General features: G+C 60.2%; 3 protein-coding genes across 13 annotated transcripts; 1 reads left to right on the plus strand and 2 right to left on the minus strand.

Moving 5' to 3' along the window:
• Positions 1–151: 151 nt before the first annotated feature.
• Positions 152–4,035, minus strand: CPTP (ceramide-1-phosphate transfer protein). 6 transcript variants are annotated; one of them, XM_081226112.1, is made up of 4 exons: positions 3,982–4,035; positions 2,937–3,088; positions 1,861–1,993; positions 152–1,688 (listed from the first exon to the last, which is right to left on the minus strand). In XM_081226112.1, the coding sequence occupies exons 3-4, from the start codon at positions 1,980–1,982 to the stop codon at positions 1,166–1,168; spliced, it is 645 nt and encodes a 214-aa protein (XP_081082238.1). In that variant the 5' UTR covers positions 1,983–1,993; positions 2,937–3,088; positions 3,982–4,035; the 3' UTR covers positions 152–1,165. The 6 variants fall into 6 exon arrangements, with proteins under 6 accessions (XP_081082238.1, XP_081082239.1, XP_081082237.1 ...); XM_081226113.1 differs by having other exon boundaries at positions 3,963–4,035; XM_081226111.1 differs by having other exon boundaries at positions 3,944–3,982.
• A 104-nt stretch (positions 4,036–4,139) lies between these two features.
• On the plus strand, positions 4,140–17,366 carry INTS11 (integrator complex subunit 11). 2 transcript variants are annotated; one of them, XM_081226104.1, is made up of 18 exons: positions 4,140–4,276; positions 7,088–7,185; positions 7,540–7,613; positions 7,901–8,085; positions 8,895–9,088; positions 13,636–13,734; positions 13,821–13,855; positions 14,128–14,266; positions 14,717–14,781; positions 14,949–15,138; positions 15,301–15,384; positions 15,800–15,889; positions 15,995–16,157; positions 16,271–16,378; positions 16,468–16,529; positions 16,600–16,742; positions 16,829–16,958; positions 17,040–17,366. In XM_081226104.1, exons 1-18 carry the CDS (start codon positions 4,249–4,251, stop codon positions 17,100–17,102), a joined length of 1,950 nt encoding a protein of 649 aa, XP_081082230.1. In that variant the 5' UTR covers positions 4,140–4,248; the 3' UTR covers positions 17,103–17,366. The 2 variants fall into 2 exon arrangements, with proteins under 2 accessions (XP_081082230.1, XP_081082229.1); XM_081226103.1 differs by lacking the exon at positions 8,895–9,088 and having other exon boundaries at positions 4,141–4,276; positions 7,901–8,129.
• On the minus strand, positions 17,271–20,449 carry PUSL1 (pseudouridine synthase like 1; the record flags this gene model as incomplete). Of its 5 annotated transcripts, none has more annotated exons than XM_081226106.1 (8): positions 20,258–20,449; positions 19,938–19,995; positions 19,639–19,773; positions 19,330–19,479; positions 19,068–19,241; positions 18,220–18,274; positions 17,978–18,140; positions 17,271–17,611 (listed from the first exon to the last, which is right to left on the minus strand). In XM_081226106.1, the coding sequence occupies exons 1-8, from the start codon at positions 20,340–20,342 to the stop codon at positions 17,271–17,273; spliced, it is 1,161 nt and encodes a 386-aa protein (XP_081082232.1). In that variant the 5' UTR covers positions 20,343–20,449. The 5 variants fall into 5 exon arrangements, with proteins under 5 accessions (XP_081082232.1, XP_081082231.1, XP_081082233.1 ...); XM_081226105.1 differs by having other exon boundaries at positions 19,639–19,826; XM_081226108.1 differs by having other exon boundaries at positions 17,472–17,634; positions 19,639–19,826.
• Between the last annotated feature and the right edge of the window lie 483 nt (positions 20,450–20,932).

Consider the following 20,932-nt stretch of genomic DNA (forward strand, 5'->3'; position numbering starts at 1 on the left):
ATGGGGCTTGGCAGGGCTAAAGCATGCACAGAGACGGGCAGGACCCCAGCACTGGCCGGGGCATACCTCACGTCCCTGTGGTTGACACGGCCCTGACTGCCTGGCAGCAGGTACCTGGCACACCCAACACCCCCGTCCTGGAGAGCAGTCGTTCTGCTACGTGCAGTTTATTTATTTTGGAAAAGCCATCACCCGTATTACAGCTTCTAAGGGTGCCTGAAAGCTTGCACTTATGTACATTTGCTGCATGATGAATAATGTCCCCTTGGCACCTGAGGTCCTGGCCTCACCGTGAAGAGGCAGTGGGTGGGGCCAGGCCCCCAAGCACTGGGTGATGGCCGGGCTGGGTGTGGCCACCTGCCAGCCTGTCACTGAGGCAAAGCGGTCGAGGCCCCCACCTTGTGCTATGTCATCCTGGGTCTCCTGAGCTCCACGGGGATGGAGCAGTAAAGGGCAGGGAAGAGGGAGCACAGCATCTCGCTGGATGCTGGGGAGGGAGAGGCCAGCACTGGCCCAGAGGAGTGGGATCCTGGGGGCTCTCGGGCTGTGCTGTGCAGACTCTAGGCTGTAGGCGGCCGCTGACGTGTGTGCAGGGTGGTGGCCGCAGGGCAGGCCTTCCCTCGGGGCTTCAGGTCCTGCTCTCACCGCGGAGGACACGTGGGCCCCTGGCTGAAGAGGCGAGGGGCGGGGAGAAAGCCTACAGTGCTGACCCCTGTCCAGGACTCTCTCCCTGTCCTGGGGACAGCCAGCCGTTACAGAGGGGCCCAAGGCAGCCCAGCTGGGTAGACACTGCGTCCTGGGCCCCATGACTCCCCGAAGCTCACAGACTTGACCCCCAGGCAGTGGCAGCTTTTCCACGAACACTGATCCTGCCCCCCACTGCCTGCTTTCTGCACTTCACCCGGGAGAGGCCTGAGTGGACATGGGTGTAACTTAGCTGAGGGTAAAGATGAGATGCCCAGGCAAAGGAGAGGTCAGGCGTGGAGCAGACGGCCAGCGTCTGCCTTCTCCGTGAAGCCTGTCTGCAGTGGCTGGAGGCTCTGAATGGCTCCCGACAAGCTCAGCTCACAGGGGGACCCAGAAAGTTCCACGGTGGGACTGATGGGTCCCGGCTGCCCCCAGCTCTGGATTAGGGGAAGCCCACCCCACCTGGGCCTGCCAGCCCCTAGGGTAGGTCCAGCAGGGCATGCTCGGCGTAGAGCCTCTGGGAGATGTCGTAGACGCGTTCAATGAAGGGCAGGGCCTCGCCCAGCATCTCCACGGCCTGCTCGGGGGACCCCACGTTCATGGTCTCCAGGAAGACCTTGCGTGTGGGCAGTGCACAGAAGGCCACGGTGACAGCGCGGCGGATGATCCAAGGGTGGTAGGCGGCCAGCGAGGCATTGTAAGAGTCAGTGCAGAGCGCAGCGGTGCGCGCGTCCTCAGGGCTGGTGCGGACGCCCTCCAGGAAGAGCCGCAGCCAGTGCAGGGCACGGTGCAGCCGAAGCACCGTCCGGCAGCCCGAGTCGGGGTGGCGGGAGCGCCGCTCCAGGTCCACCAGCTGGCTGCCCACCTCGTAGGCCACCATGGCCTGCAGGGTGCTATAGTGCTCCTGCTGGGGGCCACCGCACAGCTGCTCCATGATCTGCAGCTTCGCCACCACATCCTTGGAGATGAACGAGAAGATGGTGCCCAGGCTGTTCAGGAACCTGCGCGAGGGAGGCAGGCGCTCAGCTGGGGGTGCGGGGGAAAGCACCCCCCGCCTTCTGGGCCGCGAGTGAGGACAGCAGACCAGCACCGGGCCGGCAGGTGCCTACAAGTGCTGGCGGGATGCAGGTGGCGCAAGTGGGACGCGTGGCCAGGAAAGGCCCTCGCACGCACCTGACCAGCCCCCTCCAGCTGGCGAGGTAGTGGTCCAGCAGCACCTCTTCCTTCTCATTGAGACACTGCTTGAAACTGACCAGGACAACTTTCAGATTAAACTCTGACTCCAAGTCATCCATTTCAACAGGAGCTGAAACACACAGGGAGTCAGGCTGTGGGTTGTCTCCTGGTGAGTAGGCTCCCTCCTTGTGTCGTTATTTCGGGGAGGGAGGGCAGGGGCAGTTGGAAAGAAACAGCTGGGATACTGCTGCTCCCCAGTGAAAGCCCATGATAACCCCCACCCCCAGGCCAGCCCCTCCTCCCCAGGAGCCCACCTTGCTCTGCTCGGGTCACACACTCGCAGACACATGGGCCTGGCCCGGCCAGGCCCTTTGCCGGGCACACGGCCCACAGCTCTTAGCACGGCCCCCCTGACACTCAGGCTTGTCAAATCACTGCCACGTCTCACTTGTGGGAGGCATCTCTGCTCAGGTTTTCTTGCTTGTTTATAGTCTGTCTCTACTGAGTGTATGTCTGTTCCTACTAATTGAAGAAGTATTTGCTGAGTCCCAACCCAGAGCCAGGCACCCACTCCGGTGCAATGTGAGTGAGACCGACAGCCCGGCCCCGCTACAAAGACAGGAAGTCCACACAGTAGGTAAAAGGATAAGCACCGTGGAGAGACAGACTGTGGGCTGAGGCCGGAGGGCCACGCCCTTCCTTGCTTGAAGCTGCATCGCAACACACAGAGTAGAGGCTGCGGGGTCAGCGTTTGCCGACAGATGGACAGACACCAGTCTTCTCACTCCTACTGTAACTGTACCCGTCCCACACAGAGGGGCAGCTGGACCACAGGCTTTCTCACACTCTGAAGACAGCCACAGGCCCTCCCCCAGCCCCAGGGAGTCCAGAAGTGCCCCAGGCCAGAGGCCTGCTCTGGATTCTGCTGGCATTCATATAGTCACTCCACAAACATCCAAGTGCCCAAGCATTAGTGGGTGCCGCTGGGCACCTCAGCCCCTGCCTCCCTGGGTGCCTGGGGCCTGCACTGCGGTGTGGCTCTGACAGGCCCTGGGGACTCAGCTGTGTCTCACCTCATGTCCAGGACAAGCTCTCATCCCTTTGGGCATGGGGGTTCCTGTGCTCTTGGTGCTGGGAGCACTGTGGGAGCCCGGTCGCCCGAGGTGTGGTGAAAGCTCAGCCAGGAGAGCATACTTGTGTGCCTGGGCAGGGTCTGCCTTCCACTCTGCGGGCAAATCATGCACTGTTCTAAGATCCTGTCCTACATCTTTGGGGAAAATGGGCCCGCACACCCTTCCCTGCCCACCACCCAGGCTGCTGGGAGCATCTGATGGGGCCCAGTAGGTGCTGCTGAGGCCCTGCAGGCCGCACGGCTTGGCCGCATGCCTGGCACTGGGTGGAGTGCCCAGAGGTGAGCTCACCCTGTCTTCAGGTGTGGGGGACAGCCGGGCCTGGCCTCAGAAAGATAACACTCGGGAGGTTTCCAGAACACCCCTCCCCTCTCTCAGGCCCTCAGTCTTCTGTCCACCGAGCAGACGGCCTCTGAGGCCCTCAGGGCTACCTTCCTGGTCACCAGACATCCTGTGGGCCTGGCCTTCCTGCCCAGAACCTGAGCCAGCAGCCAACAGGAGGTACCAGCAGCCTTTCAGAGCTTGGAAACAACAGGAAGGGCACGGGCGGCGCGGCCGGGGGCGGGCAGCCTGCCAGCTCTGGGGAGGTGATGCAGGGCACCGCCAAGGCTCCCCCAGGGGCAGTCCACGGTCCCAAGGTCAGGGCTCGTCCTGAGGCCGGCCTGAGCACCGGAGCCCTGTGGCTGACAGCAAGCTGAAGGACCCCAGGGAAAAGGGGGCAACCCTCCGGCACCCCAGCCCCAGTCTCGCCTGCTAAGGGAGCTCCGGGTGGCTCCGCGCTAAGACCCGGGGCTCGGGTGGGTCCTGCTCCAGCTGAGGCCCAGGGATGGGTCAGGGGCCCGGGGTCCGGGCCAGGGCGGGATCCGGGTCCTCGGCCGCCCCCTCCCACGCCCAGTTCAGTGGGGGTGGGTTTCCTCCGCGCCAGCTCGACCCCACCGCGTCCGGCTCACCTGCACCGCCGCCTCTCACCTGCACCGCCGCCTCTCACCTGCACCGCCGCCTCTCACCTGCGTCGCGCAGCCGCCGTGGAGGACGAGGCCCCGCCCCCGGCCACCGACCCGCCGCCCGGGATTGGCTGCCGGCCGCCCAATCAGAAGGTCAGATGCGCGGGCCCGCCGGAAGCTGGCGCCTTTGGGGTTGCGCTTGCGCGGTGCGTCGCCGCGAGTCGGACGCGCATGGCGGCCTCTGGGAAGCAGGACCTCGGGTTTGGTGAGGCAGTGGTGGTCCCGCCGGCTCGCTGAGCGCGCCCGACAGGATGCCCGAGATCAGGGTCACGCCCCTGGGTGAGTGCGGCGCGGCGCGGGAGGAGCGCCCGAAGAAGGCCGGTGGGAGGCTCGGAGGGCCGGGGACCCTGAAACGTGTCGTCCTCGCCGCGCGGCCCCCTGCCCGGCACCGGTGCTTAGGGCGCCTTTCTTCTGCTTCTGCATCCTCGCCACTTCCTGCCCTTCCACCTCCTCCATCTGTCTCGCGTCCCGCTTTCCTGCAGCCTCCGTTTACCCGTCTGCGGTCCACCCCAAGTCAGCCGCCGCAGCGTTAACCCCCCCCCCCGAAATTTTGCTTTTTGCAAAAGATGTAAGTGCACAGTTTAAAGGCTCAAACAGTACAGAACAGTGCGAAGGAGGAAAGATCACTCAGAATCAGAAACAGCTGGGGTCTCCGTGCACACGTGCCAGGGGCTTTTCGGGAACCTGCCCCCTGCCCTGGCCGTGTGTTGGAAGCATCTTCTCCTAGGGATGTCCCCCGCAGCTCCACATCCTTTCTTTTGTGGTGAGCTCTCCTCAAAATAGCCCACCCAGCCCCCAGCGTGGACACTGAGCTGTTGATAGCTGCAGTGAACACTCCTGACCCTGGCCTGCTGGGTCACAGCGCACATCCTACCCCACCAAAGGTGTCGTCACCCCCACGGCCTCTCCTAGCTGTTGGCTCTGGGTCCCCTCTGGCTGCTTCAGCCCCACGCTCTCCCCGCGCCTCGTTCTTCTCCAGGGGCTTCTGCAGGATCCTCCTTCCAGCCTGACCGTTTCTCAGGTGGCCCCTTTCTCACCGCTCATCCTTTTTTTTTTTTTTTTTTTAAGGTTTATTTATTTATTTATTATTTATTTGGCTGCGTTGGGTCTTCATTGATAGGTGCGGGCTTTCTCTAGTTGTGGTGAGCGAGGTCTACTCTTGGTTGCAGTGTGCGGGCTTTTCGTTGTGGTGGCTTCTCTTGTTGCGGGGCACGGGCTCTAGGCACGCGGTCTTCAGTAGTTGTGGCACACGGACTCAGTAGTTGTGGCTCTCGGGCTCTAGAGCGCAGGCTCAGTAGTTGTGGCGCACGGGCTTAGCTGCTCTGTCACCGCTCATTCTTGAATGATCCTGTCTTCTTACTGCTTCTTTTACCCCAAATCTGCACCTGGGTGTGCCCCCAAGGTCACTCAGCCACAGCACCATGAGAGCAGAAGTACTTCTGCTTCACCATCTGCCTTTGCCAGTTTCTGCCTCATGACCCCCTTGGTGTCTCCCACCACAGGGCCTTTGCACAGCTGCCCCTCTCATCCCAGCTGTTCCTCTCCACCCTGCTCGGAGTTCATCTTCTCAGGGAGGACTGGAAGTTTGTGTGTCCTTCCCTGCCTTGCTTTTCCCTGAGGTGCTGATCTCCCCGAATGTCTGTGTTCTCGGGGACACACACACACACACACACACACACCCCACACCCCCCCCCCGAACCTAACCCCCCTGCGGCCACGCATCTCCTTGTTTTCTTCCCACCCTCCTGTGTGTCCCAGGCTCTGTCCCCACTTCTGCCCGGCTCGGGTCACTGTCTTCGCTCCGTGGGATTGTCGTGGGTGTTCCTGTTGGTAGCAGGCGGCCAGTGCCTCAGCTGAGCTCCGGAGTCCGGAAAACTGTCCCTGGCCCCCTGCTTAGGAGTCATGTGCCGTGGGTGGATCCAGTGACTTCTGGGACTTCACGTCCTTGTCTGTGAAGAGGGGCGGCCCTTCTCCCTCCCACACATATCTGCAGTGCCTGTGAGCGGGGCATGGCCTGGGGCTGGAGGTGCAACAGGAAGCAGGCTGAGACCCTGCCCTCAGGGAGTCACGTCCTGGTGGGGGGAGCAGGCCTGTGAGAGACCTCGAGGCCACTGTCTGTGGCTGGGCTGCCTGAGGCACACAGGTGAAGCTCGCGGCTGCTCTCACCTGCCGTTGTCACAGGTGACTGAAGCTTCTTGAGGACCAGCCGCGGCCCACTTTGGGCGGTGGCCTGGTCACCCTGGTGTGTGTGGTGCTAACAGCGGGTTCAGAAGGTTCCTTGCAGAGAGAGGCTCGTAGGATCCAAGGTGAAAACTAGATCATTTGCTGTCATCGGGCCTTGTGAGGCTGTGCCCCTCTCCTTCCGGGCCCCCAGACCCTAGATGAGGTGACAGGTGGCTGTGAGGTGGCCGGGACAGGCCCCGCTGGGCCTGGAGCATCTGGGCAGGGCTTGGAGGTCAGGACTGTGGACGGGATTCGGGTTATGGTCTGGGCTGGGGGTACCTGAGGGGGCCCAGTGGTGGGGCGTCTGTACTGCGGCCACTCTAGTTGGTCATTGCTGGACAGCTAGGGCCATGTTTCCCTGTGGCTGGGCTAAAGCCATGCAGTGACCCTCTGCAGTGGCACCACCAGGAGGTGCCTGGTGGTCACAGCTCAGATGTGGCCCCAGCTAAGGTTTTGGGAGGGGTGGTGAGGCCCCAAGGAGCCCTGGCTTGCCTCTCTTGAGTGCTGGGACCACAGTCTAGCACCTCGTACTCAGCTCCTGGCCTCAAGCCTGTGGGCCACTGCTTCGAGAGGTGAGTGGCAGGGTCCGAGGCTGGAGGCACCATGGGGAAGGGTCCAAGGTGGCCTTGGTGCCTTGTCCCCTCCCTGTGCGTTTCCCTTGCCCATGTGCAGAGGTGGCAATGCTTCTCACCTCACACTTCGTCCACACAGCAGCCACAGAGGGTTCTGCAGGGCCAGGGGCCCAGAGGGTCCTTTAGGGGTCTGGAGCAGGCGGCTGGGCCTTGGCCTTGGGGCTGGGGCCATCCTCGCAGGGGCAGTTGTGGGGAGAGGAGCGTGGTAGCACCTCTCACCTGTCCTCCCACTCAGGGGCTGGCCAGGACGTGGGCCGGAGCTGCATCCTGGTCTCCATCGCGGGCAAGAACGTCATGCTGGACTGCGGGATGCACATGGGCTTCAGCGACGATGTGAGTCCCTCGGGCGGGCGGCCGCCACCCAGCCTGCTCCTTGGCATCACCAACAGTGGACCCGGGCCTCGGCGTCTCGGGCTCTGACCCACAAAGGGGGCGAGGTGGGGCACCTGCGCGGGGCCGGTCTGCACCAGATCGGGGCTCCCGGCTCAGGTACCAGCTGGGCAGCTGACCCCCTCCCTGCACGCTCCGAGGCTCTGAGCAGTTGGCGGTCTCGGTGGGCCTGCGGGGTGGGGATGTGGGGGTCAGGCTCAGCTGCACCCTGACCCCCGGGGGCCGTGCCCGCAGCCCCAGCTGCCCCCCTGTCTCCTGAGCCCTGGTGGCACCCTGACGCTTCCCCTCCTCCCACAGAGGCGCTTCCCCGACTTTTCTTACATCACCCGCAGCGGCCGGCTCACTGACTTCCTGGACTGCGTGATCATCAGGTGGGCGCCTTCCCCAGGACCCGCCCGCCCACGCAAGTGGCGACTCCTGACACATGTCCCCCTGAGCCCCTCCTTGTTCCTTCCCGGAGCGTGAGGCTGACCCCGGAGCAACTGCTTGTTGGTGGCATCACTAGACGCTCAGGCGCTGAGTCGCCTCTGCTCGCCCTTCCTCTGCGGCTCTCAGGGTGGTGTCTGATGCACGCACGGCTGAGCGAGCAACGAGGGACGGCTGCCCCCCACGGGGAGGTGCGGAGCGCCCTCCAGGCTGACCCGTGTTGCTTCCCCAGCCACTTCCACCTGGACCACTGCGGGGCACTCCCCTACTTCAGCGAGATGGTAGGCTACGACGGGCCCATCTACATGACCCAGCCCACCCAGGCTATCTGCCCCATCCTGCTGGAGGACTACCGCAAGATCGCCGTGGACAAGAAGGGGGAGGCCAACTTCTTCACGTCCCAGATGATCAAGGACTGTATGAAGAAGGTGGTGGCCGTCCACCTCCACCAGACGGTGCAGGTCAGGCCCCCCCACCCCCACCCCGCTTTGTTGCCGGCGGGGAGCTGCCTGGAGGCGGATGCAGCACTTGGCAGGGCCTCTGCTGCTCCCCGGCTCTTCCTGAGCGCACTGAAGAGGCGGGAAAGGGCTCCTGTTCCACCTGAGCATGACGGGGCCGGGGCGGGGGGGGGCAGGCTGGGCGGGACGCAGACTGGAGTGTGGGCTGTGGCTCAGTGGCAGTTGTCCGCGGGCCAGCGAGGAGGCAGGAAAGTGACATCAGATGTGGAGAAATTTATCCCACGGCTCGCGGAGTTGTCTGCTTCCTCCTCAGAGTCTGGGTTTTGCTTGTTACCACGTGTCTAGCATTTGGGGTCGTCTTACCCTGGTTGAACGTTTTGTCAAGATGAAGTAGTGCATTTCTCCTCAAGAACGCTCTTACCTCTGGGTCCACCTTTCTGGCGACCGGGTCACGGTTCCCCCTGCCCCACCTTCAGTTAGCATTTGCCCGGGGCATCCTTTCCCATCTTTGTCCTTTCTCTCTTTCTGCATCAGGTTTTAAGTAGTTTGGGTTTAATCCAGCCTGATAACTGGTCCGGTAGGTGGAGGGTTTGGACCGTATGGGTAATAATTTGGGATTTAGCTGTATCCTCGTACCATTTGCTTCTTACCTGTGCTGCCTGTTCTATGCTTTATTTCCTTTATTGTCTTTTTCTGGATTGACTTTTAAAAACTCTATTTCTCTTCTTATTTGGTAAGTAATTAAATATTGTTTTATAACTTTTGTAGTGGTAGAGATTACAAAACACACCCGTGACAACACAGCTCTAAGGTACTTGGAACTTTTGCCTCTTTCCTGGACAACGCAAGAGCCTCAGAGCACCTCAAATGCATTTACTCCTCCCCTGGCTCACTGGCTCGTGTTTCCATGTATTGTAATTCCCTCAGCGTGCGGGACCCCCGGGACCTCACCGCCGATGCCGGTGAAGTCGGATTCGCCGGGCGCCGCCTCCGATTGCCTTTCCCGCCGCCCCCTCACTGCCTGTGTGCTTCACGTTGTATTTGGGATGAAGTGCACCACTGCGGGTCTGCTGGTGATGAATGCGTGCAAATTTTATTTGTCTGCAAATGTTGAAGACTTTTCCCCTCAGGTTCGGAATTCTGGGCCAGCATTTACTTTCAGTATTTTGAATGTGTCTTCCCATCTGCTGTCTGGAAGAGAATCTTTTCTTTGGCTGCTTGTGGGATTATGTCCTTTCCTGTGGACTTCAGCGGGGTGCTATGCTGGCCCCACCTGTTCTCGTCCTGTTGCGTCTGCTCAGGTTTGAGGCCTCCGGGTCTGCCCATTGCTCTCTCCGGGCCGAATGTAGGTCTTGCCTCTCCAGAGCCTTCATCGTCCTTTTACCTTTCTGTGCTTCATGCTGGATAGCCTCTACTAGATATTTTAGTTCGTTAGTTCTCTTTTTGGTTATGTGTATGTGGTTGTTAAATTTGTCTGTTGAATTCTTTTTTTAATTGATCTATAATTGATCTACAATATTGTATGTTATAGGCGGACAACATAGTGATTCACAGGTTTCAGAGGTTATGCTCCATTTACAGTTACTATAAAATATTGGCTATATTCCCTGTAGTACAGTATATCCTCATAGCTTATTTTGTGTGTAATAGCTTGTACCTCTTAATCCCCCACCTCTGTATTGCCTTTCCTCTCTTCCTTCTCCCCACTTGTAGTTTGTTCTCTACGTCTGTGACTCTGTTTCCTTTTTGTTACATTCACTAGTTTGTTGTATTTTTTAGATTTCACATATAAGTGATATCATACAGTATTTGTCTTTCTGTCTGACTTATTTCACTTAGCATAAAATCCTCCAAGTCCATCCATGTTGCTGTAGATGGCAAGATTTCATTATTTTAATGGCTGAGTAGTATTCCATTGTATATATGTACCACAGCTTCTTCTTTTTTTTTTTTAAGATTGTTTTTCTTTCAACGTGGAGCATTTTTAAAGTCTTTATTGAGTTTGTTACAATATTGCTTCTGTTTTTTATGGTTTTTGGTTTTTTAGCCACGAGGCATGTGGGATTTTAGCTCCCCAACCACGGATCGAACCCGCACCCCCTGCACTGGAAGGTGAAGTCTTAACCACTGGACCGCTAGGGAAGTCCCTTTTTCTCCCTCCCCCACCCTGGCTGCGCTGGGTCTTTGTTGCTCCATGCAGGTTTTTCCTAGTTGTGGTGAGTGGGGCTACTCTTCAGTGCGGTGCGTGGGCTTCTCATTGCGGGGACTTCTCTTGTTACAGAGCACGGGCTCTAGGCACGGGGGCTCGGTAGCTGTGGCTTGCAGGCTCAGTAGTTGTGGCGCATGGGCTTAAGTTGCTCCGCAACATGTGGGATCTTCCTGGATCAGGAATCGAATGCGTGTCCTCTGCATTGGCAGGTGGATCCTTAACCACTGGACCACCAGGGAAGTCCTTGTACCACATCTTCTTTAGCCATTTATCCATTCATTTGTTGATGGGCATTTAGGTTGCTTCCGTATCTTGGCTATCATAAATAGCACTGCAGTGAACGTTGGGGTCTATTTATCTTTTCGAATAATGGTTTTCTCTGGATATATGCCCAGGAGTAGGGTTGCAGGATTATATGGCAACTCTACTTTTAGTTTTTTGAGGAATCTCCATACTGTTCTCCGTAGTGGCTGCACCATTTTACATTCCCACCAACAGCGTAGGATGGTTCCCTTTTCTCCACATCCTCTCCAGCGTTTATTATTTGTAGACTTTTGTTTTGTTTTGTTTTGTTTTGTTTTGCTTGCGGTATGCGGGCCTCTCACTGTTGTGGCCTCTCCTGTTGCGGAGCACAGGCTCCGGACGCGCAGGCTCAGCGGCCATGACTCACGGGCCCAGCTGCTCCGCGGCACATGGGATCTTCCCGGACCGGGGCACGAACCCCTGCCCCCTGCATCGGCAGGCGGACGTTCAACCACTGCGCCATCAGGGAAGCCCTATTTGTAGACTTTTTGATGCTGACCATTTTGACCCGTGTGAGGTGGTACCTCATTGTTTTTATTTTTAATTTTTTTAAATTAATTTATTTATTTTATTTTTGGCTGCTTTGGGTTTTCGTTGCTGCGTGCGGATTTTCTCTAGTTGCGGCGAGTGGGAACTACTTTTCGTTGAGGTGCGCAGGCCTCTCATTACCGTGGCTTCTCTTGTTGCGGAGCATGGGCTCTAGGCGCATGGGCTTCAGTAGTTGTGGCACGTGGGCTCAGTAGTTGTGGCACGTGGGCTCTACAGCGCAGGCTCAGTAGTTGTGGTGCATGGGCTTAGTTGCTCCACGGCATGTGGGATCTTCCCGGACCAGGGCTCGAACCCGTGTCCCCTGCATTGGCAGGCAGATTCTTAACCACTGAGCTACCAGGGAAGCCCCCCTCATTGTAGTTTTGATTTGCATTTCTGTGTTTTTAAAAATATATATTTTATTTATTTATTTATTTATTTATTTGGTTGCACCTGGTCTTAGTCACGGCCGGTGGGCTCCTTAGATGTGGCTCGCCTGCTCCTTAGTTGCAGCACGTGTGCTCCTTAGTTGTGGCCAGTGGGCCCCTTAGTTGTGGCATGCAAACTCTTAGTTGCGGCATGCATGTGGGGTCTAGTTCCCTAATCAGAGATCGAACCCGGGCCCCCTGCATTGGGAGCTCGGATTCTTAACCACTGTGCCATCAGGGAAGTCCCTGCATTTCTATATTAATTAGTGGTGTTGAGCATCTTTTCATGTGCCTCTTGGCCATCTGTATGTCTGTTTAGATCTTCCTTCCATTTTTGGATTGGGTTGTTTGTTTTTTTGATATTGCGCTGCATGAGCTGTTTGTATATTTTGGAGATTAATACCCTTTCAGTTGCATCATATGCAGATGTTTTCTCCTATTCTGTAGGTTGTCTTTTTGTTTTGTTTGTGGTTTTCTTTGCTGTGTAAAAGTTTTTCTTTTTTCTTTTTAATAACAGAGAATCCTTTTTCTTTAAATTAATTAACTAATTAACTTATTTACTTGGTTGTGCCAGGTCTTAGTTGTGGCTGGCGGGCTCCTTAGTTGCAGCTCGCCAGCTCCTTAGTTGTGGCGTGTGAACCCTTAGTTGCGGCACGTGTGGGTGATCTAGTTCCCTGACCAGGGATCGAACCCGGTTCGTTGGGAGCGCGGAGTCTTAACCACTGTGCCACCAGGGAAGTCCCTGTGCAAAAGGTTTTAATTTAATTAGGTTCCATTTGTTTGTTTTTATTTCCATTACTGTAGGAGGTGGATCCAAAAAAAATACTGTTGCTATTTATGTCAGAGTGTCCTGCTTATGTTTTATTCTAGGAGTTTTATAGTATTTGGTCTTACATTTAGGTCTTTAATCCATTTTGAGTTTATTTTCATGTCTGGTGTTAGAGAATGTTCTTATTTCATTCTTTTACATGTAGCTGTCCAGTTTTCCCAGCGCTATTGAAGAGACTGTCTTTTCTCCATTGTATGTTCTTGCCTCTTTTGTCATAGATTAATTGACCATAGGTGCGTGGGTTTATTCCTGGGCTTTCTGTCCTGTTCCATTGATCTATATTTCTGTTTTTGTGCCAGTACCATACTATTTTGATTCCTGTAGCTTTGTAGTATACTCTGAAGTCAGGGAGCCTGATTGCTCCAGCTCTGATTTTCTTTACCATGCAGTTTTTTTGTTGTTGTTGTTGTTTGTTTTTTGCGGTACGTGGGCCTCTCACTGTTGTGGCCTCTCCCGTTGCAGAGCACAGGCTCCAGACGCGCAGGCTCAGCGGCCATGGCTCACAGGCCTAGCCGCTCCGCGGCATGTGGGATCTTCCCAGACCGGGGCGTGAACCTGTGTCCCCTGCATTGGCAGGCGGACTCTCAACCACTGCGCCACCAGGGAAGCCCTACCATGCAGTTTTGATGACTGTAGCTTTGTAGTATAAAGTCAGGGAGTGTGATTCCTTCAGCTCTGTTCTTTGTTAGGATTCTTGTGGCTCTTTGGTGTCTTTTGTGTTTCCACACAAATTTTAAAATTATTTGTTTCAGTTCTGTGAAAAATGCCACTGGTATTTTGATAAGGATTACGTTGAATATGTAGATTGCCTGGGATAGTATGGCTCTTTTGAATCCTTAACTTGGATTATTATAGTTTCTGGTTTTACAATTTCCACTGCTTTTAATAGTTTCTAGTGTTTTGCCAACATTCTTAATTCTTTCTCTCTCTGAATATTTTATCACAATCCTTTTAAAGCCTGTGTCTGAAAACTCCAGGAGCTCTGAATCTGCTTCTCTGGACTGTTGTTCCTCTTGTTTCTGTCCCTATTGTTTCATCTCGTGTCTGCTTTTGATTGAGAACTGGATGTCGTGTATGAGAAAACAGGGATGATGAAAGGCTAGAAAGATGTCATCAACTTGCGCCCACCGCTGCCCCAGGCTCCACCTCCCTGCCCCTCTGCCCTCTGCCCAGCACAGCCTGCAGACCCGAGGCCAGCCCTCTTCTCTGTAGGTGGACGATGAGCTGGAAATCAAGGCCTACTATGCGGGCCACGTGCTGGGGGCGGCCATGTTCCAGATTAAAGTGGGCGCAGAGTCTGTGGTGTACACGGTGAGTGGAAGCACTTGGGGCACAGGAAGAGCTGGCCACTGGGCAGAGGAAGGAGGCACCCTCCTCATGGCCACATTCTTTGCCAGGGGGATTATAACATGACCCCAGACCGGCATTTGGGGTAAGTAGGCCCGTACATTTGTTTCATCCTGTTGGGCGGGTCCCCCCAGGGGTACAGGGACCCTGAGGAGTGTGCCGGGTTCCTGAGCAGTCTGCGTGTCATTGTCCCTGGGTGTTCTCCTGTCCCCTCAAGTGCTGCCTATGTCATTCGACGGCCTGGGCCTGTGCAGAGGCGGCAAGCTGCCTGCTAGAGGGTCCAGGAGGGCCATGGCTGTGTATAGCCTTGCCACCGTGTGGACTGTCCACCTCTGGCCACACCCACCTGTGTTCTAGAGCCGCCTGGATTGACAAATGCCGCCCCAACCTGCTCATCACAGAATCCACGTACGCCACCACCATCCGAGACTCTAAGCGCTGCCGGGAGCGGGACTTCCTGAAGAAGGTCCACGAGACCGTGGAGCGTGGCGGGAAGGTAGCTGGTGGGTGGCGGTGCCCCAGGCGGGGCTGGCTGTGTGCCTCTGGCCATGCTACACGGGTCTTTCGGCTGCCCTGGCATGTGGTCAGGGGAGGGGTGCTGTGTTCTGGGCACAGAGAGAGGAAGGTTTGCTCAGCACTGGGAAGACAGATTCCCCTGAGGACCCTTTGGTGGGGGCTCATGTACTCCTCGTGACTCAGATCCCAGTGAAGGGCTGGCTAGAGCGTCCACCATGGTCACGTTGGGGCAGGCTGTGCTGGGACAGAATGGGGGGGCTGCCCGCAGTCTGCGTGGGGCCTCCGGCCATCAGAGCTGCTGGTAGGGCTGGTCTTCTGAGAAGGTGGCCACAGGAGCAACTGTCCGCCACTGTGCACAGCCGTGGGCTCGATGGCTGGGCGGCGTGGCCAGGGCTTCCTCCCGAGCTGGCCTCCCACCCCCACCCCGCAGGTGCTGATCCCCGTGTTTGCGCTGGGCCGCGCTCAGGAGCTCTGCATCCTGCTGGAGACCTTCTGGTAGGTGTGGCCGCGATGGTTTCTGGAGGCCCTGCCCTGCTGGCCGTGGGGTGAGAGAGGGCGGGGAGCGCCCTTCCTGGCACTGGACTCAACCCAGGCTGAGGGCACATGGGGGCTGCAGGCCAGCCCTGCTCTGGCAGCCTCCCCACCAGCCCCGTCCTCCACAGGGAGCGCATGGACCTGAAGGCCCCCATCTACTTCTCCACGGGCCTGACGGAGAAGGCCAACCACTACTACAAGCTCTTCATCCCCTGGACCAACCAGAAGATCCGGAAGACCTTTGTGCAGAGGAACATGTTTGAGTTCAAGCACATCAAGGCCTTCGATCGGGCGTTTGCCGACAGCCCGGGTCCCATGGTGCGGCCCGGTGCCGGCTGGGGGTGGGGTTCTGCTGGGCCAGGGCCCTGCCAGCAAGTCGCGCAGGGGAGCGGGGCGCCTCTGTGCTGGGAAGACCAGCGGTCAGAAGGCTCAGGGCAGGGGGGCATCTGATGCCCTGACTGTCCCACACCTGCCCCGAAGGTCGTGTTTGCCACACCAGGGATGCTGCATGCCGGCCAGTCCCTACAGATCTTCAGGAAGTGGGCAGGGAACGAGAAGAACATGGTGAGGGGTCTGGGCCCGAGGGCCGGTTCCCTGGAGGGCTGGCGAGGTTATGGGGCAGGGGCTTCCCCTGGCTGGGGGGAAATTGCTGCTGTCAGGAGGAGGCGGTGGCTTGGTACCCTGGGCACTGGTGTCTGACCCAGGCTCAGACTCTTGCTGTGTCTTGGCCCGTCTGCACCAGGCAAGAAAGCCCCCGGCTTCCCAAGTAGCCATCGTGGGGGTCAGGCCTGGGTGGGCTTGTGCTGAGACCCCTGAGCCTGCCTGGGTCTGCAGTGGGGCCTGGAAGGGGGAGGGGCCTCCACCAAGGGTTTGGGTTCAGGTGGGCAGAGGGGCGGGTGGGGGAACGTCCGGGGAGGAAGCCCCGAGGTAGGAGGCAGGAGGTGCAGGGAAGCTGCTCGTCCATCCCTCCCTCCTGCAGGTCATCATGCCCGGCTACTGCGTGCAGGGCACCGTGGGCCACAAGATCCTCAGCGGGCAGCGCAAGCTGGAGATGGAGGGGCGGCAGGTGGTGAGTCCTCACCCTCCCTCACCAGCTCTGTGGACCCTCTTGTGGGGGGGGGCGGCCCTCGGAGCCACCGCCTGTGCTGATGGCTTGCCTGCCATGATGCCGCAGCTGGAGGTCAAGATGCAGGTGGAGTACATGTCCTTCAGCGCCCACGCGGACGCCAAGGGCATCATGCAGCTGGTGGGTCAGGCGGAGCCGGAGAACGTGCTGTTGGTGCACGGCGAGGCCAAGAAGATGGAGTTTCTGAAGCAGAAGATTGAGCAGGAATTCCGTAGGCGGCCCAGGCCAGGGCGGGCTGGGCGATACGGAGGGTATGTGGGCAGGGTTGGTACAGGCAGGGCCCACCAGCCTGGACTAAGGCCCTCTCTCCACACCCCGGCCCAGGGGTCAGCTGCTACATGCCGGCCAACGGCGAGACGGTGACGCTGCCCACAAGCCCCAGCATCCCCGTGGGCATCTCACTGGGGCTGCTGAAGCGGGAGATGGCGCAGGGTGAGCGGCAGGGCCCGTTGAGCGGGGGTGGGGCGGCTGCTGGGCAGGTGGCCCCACTGACGGTTCCAACCGCTGCCCCTGCCCCACAGGGCTGCTCCCTGACGCCAAGAAGGCCTGGCTCTTGCATGGCACCCTGATCATGAAGGACAGCGTGAGTGCCAACCATCACTGGGGGCGGCGGGGGCCGCCCCTGCTGTCCCTGACCTGCCTTCGCCCCACAGAACTTCCGGCTCGTGTCCTCAGAGCAGGCCCTCAAGGAGCTGGGCCTGGCCGAGCACCAGCTGCGCTTTACCTGCCGTGTGCACCTGCACGACACGCGCAAAGAGCAGGAGACAGCCGTGCGCGTGTACAGCCACCTGAAGAGGTAGACACTGCGGCCGCGCCTTCCGGACCTGGGGGGCGGGGCGCCAGCGGGGGCGCCAGGCAGGGGCTCACCGTGCCTCCCCGCAGCGTCCTCAAGGACCACTGCGTGCAACACCTTCCTGACGGCTCCGTGACTGTGGAGTCCATCCTCATTCAGGCCGCTGCCCACTCAGAGGACCCAGGCACCAAGGTGCTGCTGGTTTCCTGGACCTACCAGGTAAGGTGCGGGACTGCTGGGGTCACCCCACCACCTGGGCTGCCTCACCTGGACCAACGGCCCTCTTGCCTGTGGCTGCAGGACGAGGAGCTGGGAAGCTACCTCACATCTCTGCTCAAGAAGGGCCTGCCCCAGGCCAGCTGAGGCCCCGCTGCCAGGACTGTGTGCACCCTGCGTCTTCCCTGTGTCCTCGGGTGTGGAGCCCACAGCTGGCTACGACCCTCATCTGTGCAGAGACCACAGTGCCACGCACCTGCCCGAGTGGCTGCTTTTGGCTGAAGAAAGAAACGGACCTGGGGGTCTTTTCACCTTTTATTTCTGCTCCTGGGCTCCCAGGAGATGGGGGTGGGGCTCCCGAGGTGTTGATTTCCCAGGGTGTTGATTTCCAGTAAAAACCACCACAGGCTGTTTGGGTGTCTCGCTTTCCGGTGCTTGCGCCTGTCTCCTGCACCCCACCTCTGGCAGCCCACCCTGGCAGGCGGGGACTTGTGGCAGGTCCAGGCTGACGGGAGGCGTGGGGCCTGCCGTGGTCCCTGTGTGATGCACGGTGGTGTACAGAGCTGGGCAGCGTCCAGCAGCTGGGCCTAGTGTGCCATGGCTGCCCTGACCTTGCTGCGTATCAGGGATCACCTGTGACCTTTGTGCTGTGGACTCTGAGGGCACATAGAGGCAGGACCTGTGAACAGACCCCAGGTCATCCTGGGGGCGTGACAGTCTCTGCAGGAGCCAGGCCAGAGCCTTCAGCAGGACTGCAGAGCCCCCTGCCTTCGCCCCAGAGTTCAAGCCCCTCTCTACCCTCTGCTGCCTTCTGGAATGCCCTCTCAGCCTCCCTCCCCACAGGGCCAGGCTGGGGCTTGGGCTGCTGGGCTCTGGCTTTCCTCTTGGCCACAGGCTGGAGTCCCAGCTGCTGGGACAGCACTGCCACGGAGAGCCCCTCCCGCGGCAAGGACTCAGCCTTGGGAGGGGTCCGCCAGTCAAGGGGGTACAAGCAGGGAACTCTCCACACCACCGCCTCTTACCGAAGCCCTCGTAGAGCACCGCCTTCAGGAACAAGCCGTGGGCGGGAGCCACACGGCTCTGGTGCCTGCCCAGGGGGTCCTGGCTCTCCAGAATCACCTTCACCTGAGCAGGCATCAAAGCCCCCAGCCCCACGGCCACCAGCACAGATGTCATTCTCCGCACCTGTGACCCAAGGTGAAGACTGCTGCAGCCGCCCGAGCCCCAGGCCCCACCCCCGGCAGGGCCCCAGGACACAGCCCACCTGTCTGTATAGGAAGGACTGGCTCTCAAATTCCAGGCTCCAGAACCGCAACCGCCTGGGGACACAGGTGCCCATGAGGTCTGGGCCTCAGGGCAGCCTCAACCCTCCAGTGTGGCCTCCCTGCGTCCCACCCCAGGGGCCGCCACCTACTCCCCCCCCCAACCCCTTGTAAATGAAACTGGTGGAAGGGAGACTAAAGCCAGAGGACTGCTGCTTGTGAGCGGGGACAGCAGCACCTCCGGGGTCTTGGCTGCAGGAGGAGGCTGAGGTCCTGGCGTGGGCTGGTGGGGGGGTGCGTGCTGCGAAGGAGGTGGAGCGGCCAGCTCCTCTTCCAGGGATTCAGGCCCTGGGGCTTGGGCTCTCCAGCAGGAGTCGGAGGCTTGGAAGCTGGCTGTGCAAAGTCCCTCCTCCCTTCAGTGCTGGGCCCAAGTGGGAAGGCTGTGGAAGTCAGTAGCTGCGGTCTGGCCAGAGGCCCCCGGGACAGTGCTGGGGGCAGTGGAACCAACCCCCTGCCAGCCTGGGCCCGAACGAACCACTGGCCTGGTGCTTCTCCCCCAGTGGAGTCTTTTCACTGACCACCGGGATCTATCCACGAGGCAGTGAGCTCCCGGCGGGTGAGGCAGCCTTCTCTACCCTCTGCCTCCTAGCCTGGCAGGACCCTAGCCCAGGGGAGGGCACAGCTGCAGGCTCACGGGTGTTGGGGCCACGCCACTCGGCTGACCGGCACCTCCTTCTCCCCCAAGGCTGGGTGGGTGCCCAGGGAGCCCCCAGTGCAGCACCAGGGAAGGTGCTGGAGCTAAATCCAGCCTTTGCAGCCTCCAGACCAGAGTGTAGGCTGCCCGTCTCACCTGCTCTCCTCGGGGAGGACAAAGGGGCTGCTGGCAGGGTCGGGGGACACGGAGGCTCGGCGCAGGGTGCGCACCGGGCTGGTGGCCGGGCTGCCAGCTGACTGGAAGGCCCTGAAATCATGTGTCCCCAGGAGGTGCTGGGCGGCCTCCCGCATGGCAGCCACGTCCAAGCAGCTGCAGGGAGCCAGGTGAGTGGTCAGGAGCGAATGGCCTGCCAGGCGAGCCTGGCAAGCCCCTCAGGGTCACTTTCACACCCACTCACTCAGCCCGAAGCGCCCAGCACCGGTTTCGTTCAAACACGGGCAGCTGGTCAGGCCTGGGGCAGCCGGTAGCCAGACGGTACAGGTAGGTCCTGGACGTGGCTGCGTGGCGGGCATGGAAGTGGCTGGGCACACGGAAGGCCTGCAGTACCCTGTGGGAACGAGGCCGGGAATGACCCCCTGCCCTGTCCATGTGACACCCTGGCATCTCTGCCATCACCCCCAAGGAGTTCTGTCCAGATACAGAGTCCTTCTTCACCTCCCGCCTCTGCCGTAACGGACGAGTTCCGGGAGAGCAGAGAGGTGCTCACCGGATGGCCGGGTGCCTCAGGTGGGTGTTGAGGGCTTGCGTCAGGACTTCAGGGGAGAACGGGGGCCGGCCTGAGCGGCGCTGGACGTCCAGGTGCGCCGCGTTGCTCAGGGCATGGACCCCAGCATCCGTGCGGCTGGAGATGGTGAACTTTACCGGCACCACCGAGTTCAGCCGCTCTGCGGCCTCCTGAGGGGGGTTGGGGGGGCGCACAGCGGCCGCAGCCGGGGCTCCCATCTGCCCCTCCCCCGGGTCGCCCTCCTCCCTCACCCCTCCCTGGCGCGGGCCGGCGGAACTCACCTCCAGGTAGTTCTGGACTCCGATGGCGTGCTGGGCGCCCCTGACTGCCGCGACCCCGCTGTGGGCAGGGCGGGCGGAGGTTAGCGCGCGAGGCCGCCCCGCCCCGGACCCCGCCCGTCCCATCTTCTGCGGCCAAAGGCGGCCGTTCCATCTCCGGGAGGCCGGGGCCCGAGGCCGGAGGTGCGGGCCCTAAACTTAGCTCCCTCCAACCCCAAGGGCGCCGGCCGTCGGCTGCTCTCCGGCTGGAGCTCGGGTGCTCCCCGCGGCGCCGAGCTACACGAGGGGGTGGCGGGCACGGGTGGGAGGCCTAGAGCACGTACTTAAAGTCCGTGCCCAAGTACTGGAAATACACGAGGTAGCGCGCCCGCACTGAGCCCGCGCCCATGGCCAGGCCGGACCCGGCATCGGGGCAGACGGACGGCCAGGCAGGACCGGACCCCGCCGAGCGCCAGGCGGACTGGGACGGCACGTGGGGCTGCGCCCGCGCGCCCCCGCGAACCCAGCCTGGTCACGCCCCCCGGCCGCTCCCGCGCCTGCGCCTGGGCTTCCGCCCCTCCCAGGCAGCCTCGGTTGGCCGCCCAGGGCGGGGGCGGAGGCGGGGCCAGACTTAGGGAGCGGGTGCAAAGTGCCGACCCAGGGGGGACAGCCCCACGCAGACTCGCACGTACCCCCGGCCACTCACTCGCCCCCCCCACCCTCCCGCCGCAGTCCGGCCGAGCGCTTGTTGCCAATCCCCCGGGTTGCCTAACGGCAGGATCGCTGGAACGCACGGGGCCCGACGGCTCCAGCTGCTGTTGCTGGGCCCACCCACACTTCCGACCGCCTGCCCGGACGAAGGGGGCGGGACGTCGGGGCGTTTGGCGACGCTCCCCGGCGGTGACAGCGGGCGGCGAGCGCGGGCGGCGGACTTTGGCGACGCTCCCCGGCGGTGACAGCGGGCGGCGCGCGCGGGCGGCGGACTTTGGCGACGTTCCCCAGCGGTGACAGGCGGGGCG

The sequence above is a fragment of the Mesoplodon bidens genome, assembly GCF_964165515.1.
Source record: "Mesoplodon bidens genome assembly, chromosome: 2".
Taxonomy (NCBI): domain Eukaryota; kingdom Metazoa; phylum Chordata; class Mammalia; order Artiodactyla; family Ziphiidae; genus Mesoplodon; species Mesoplodon bidens.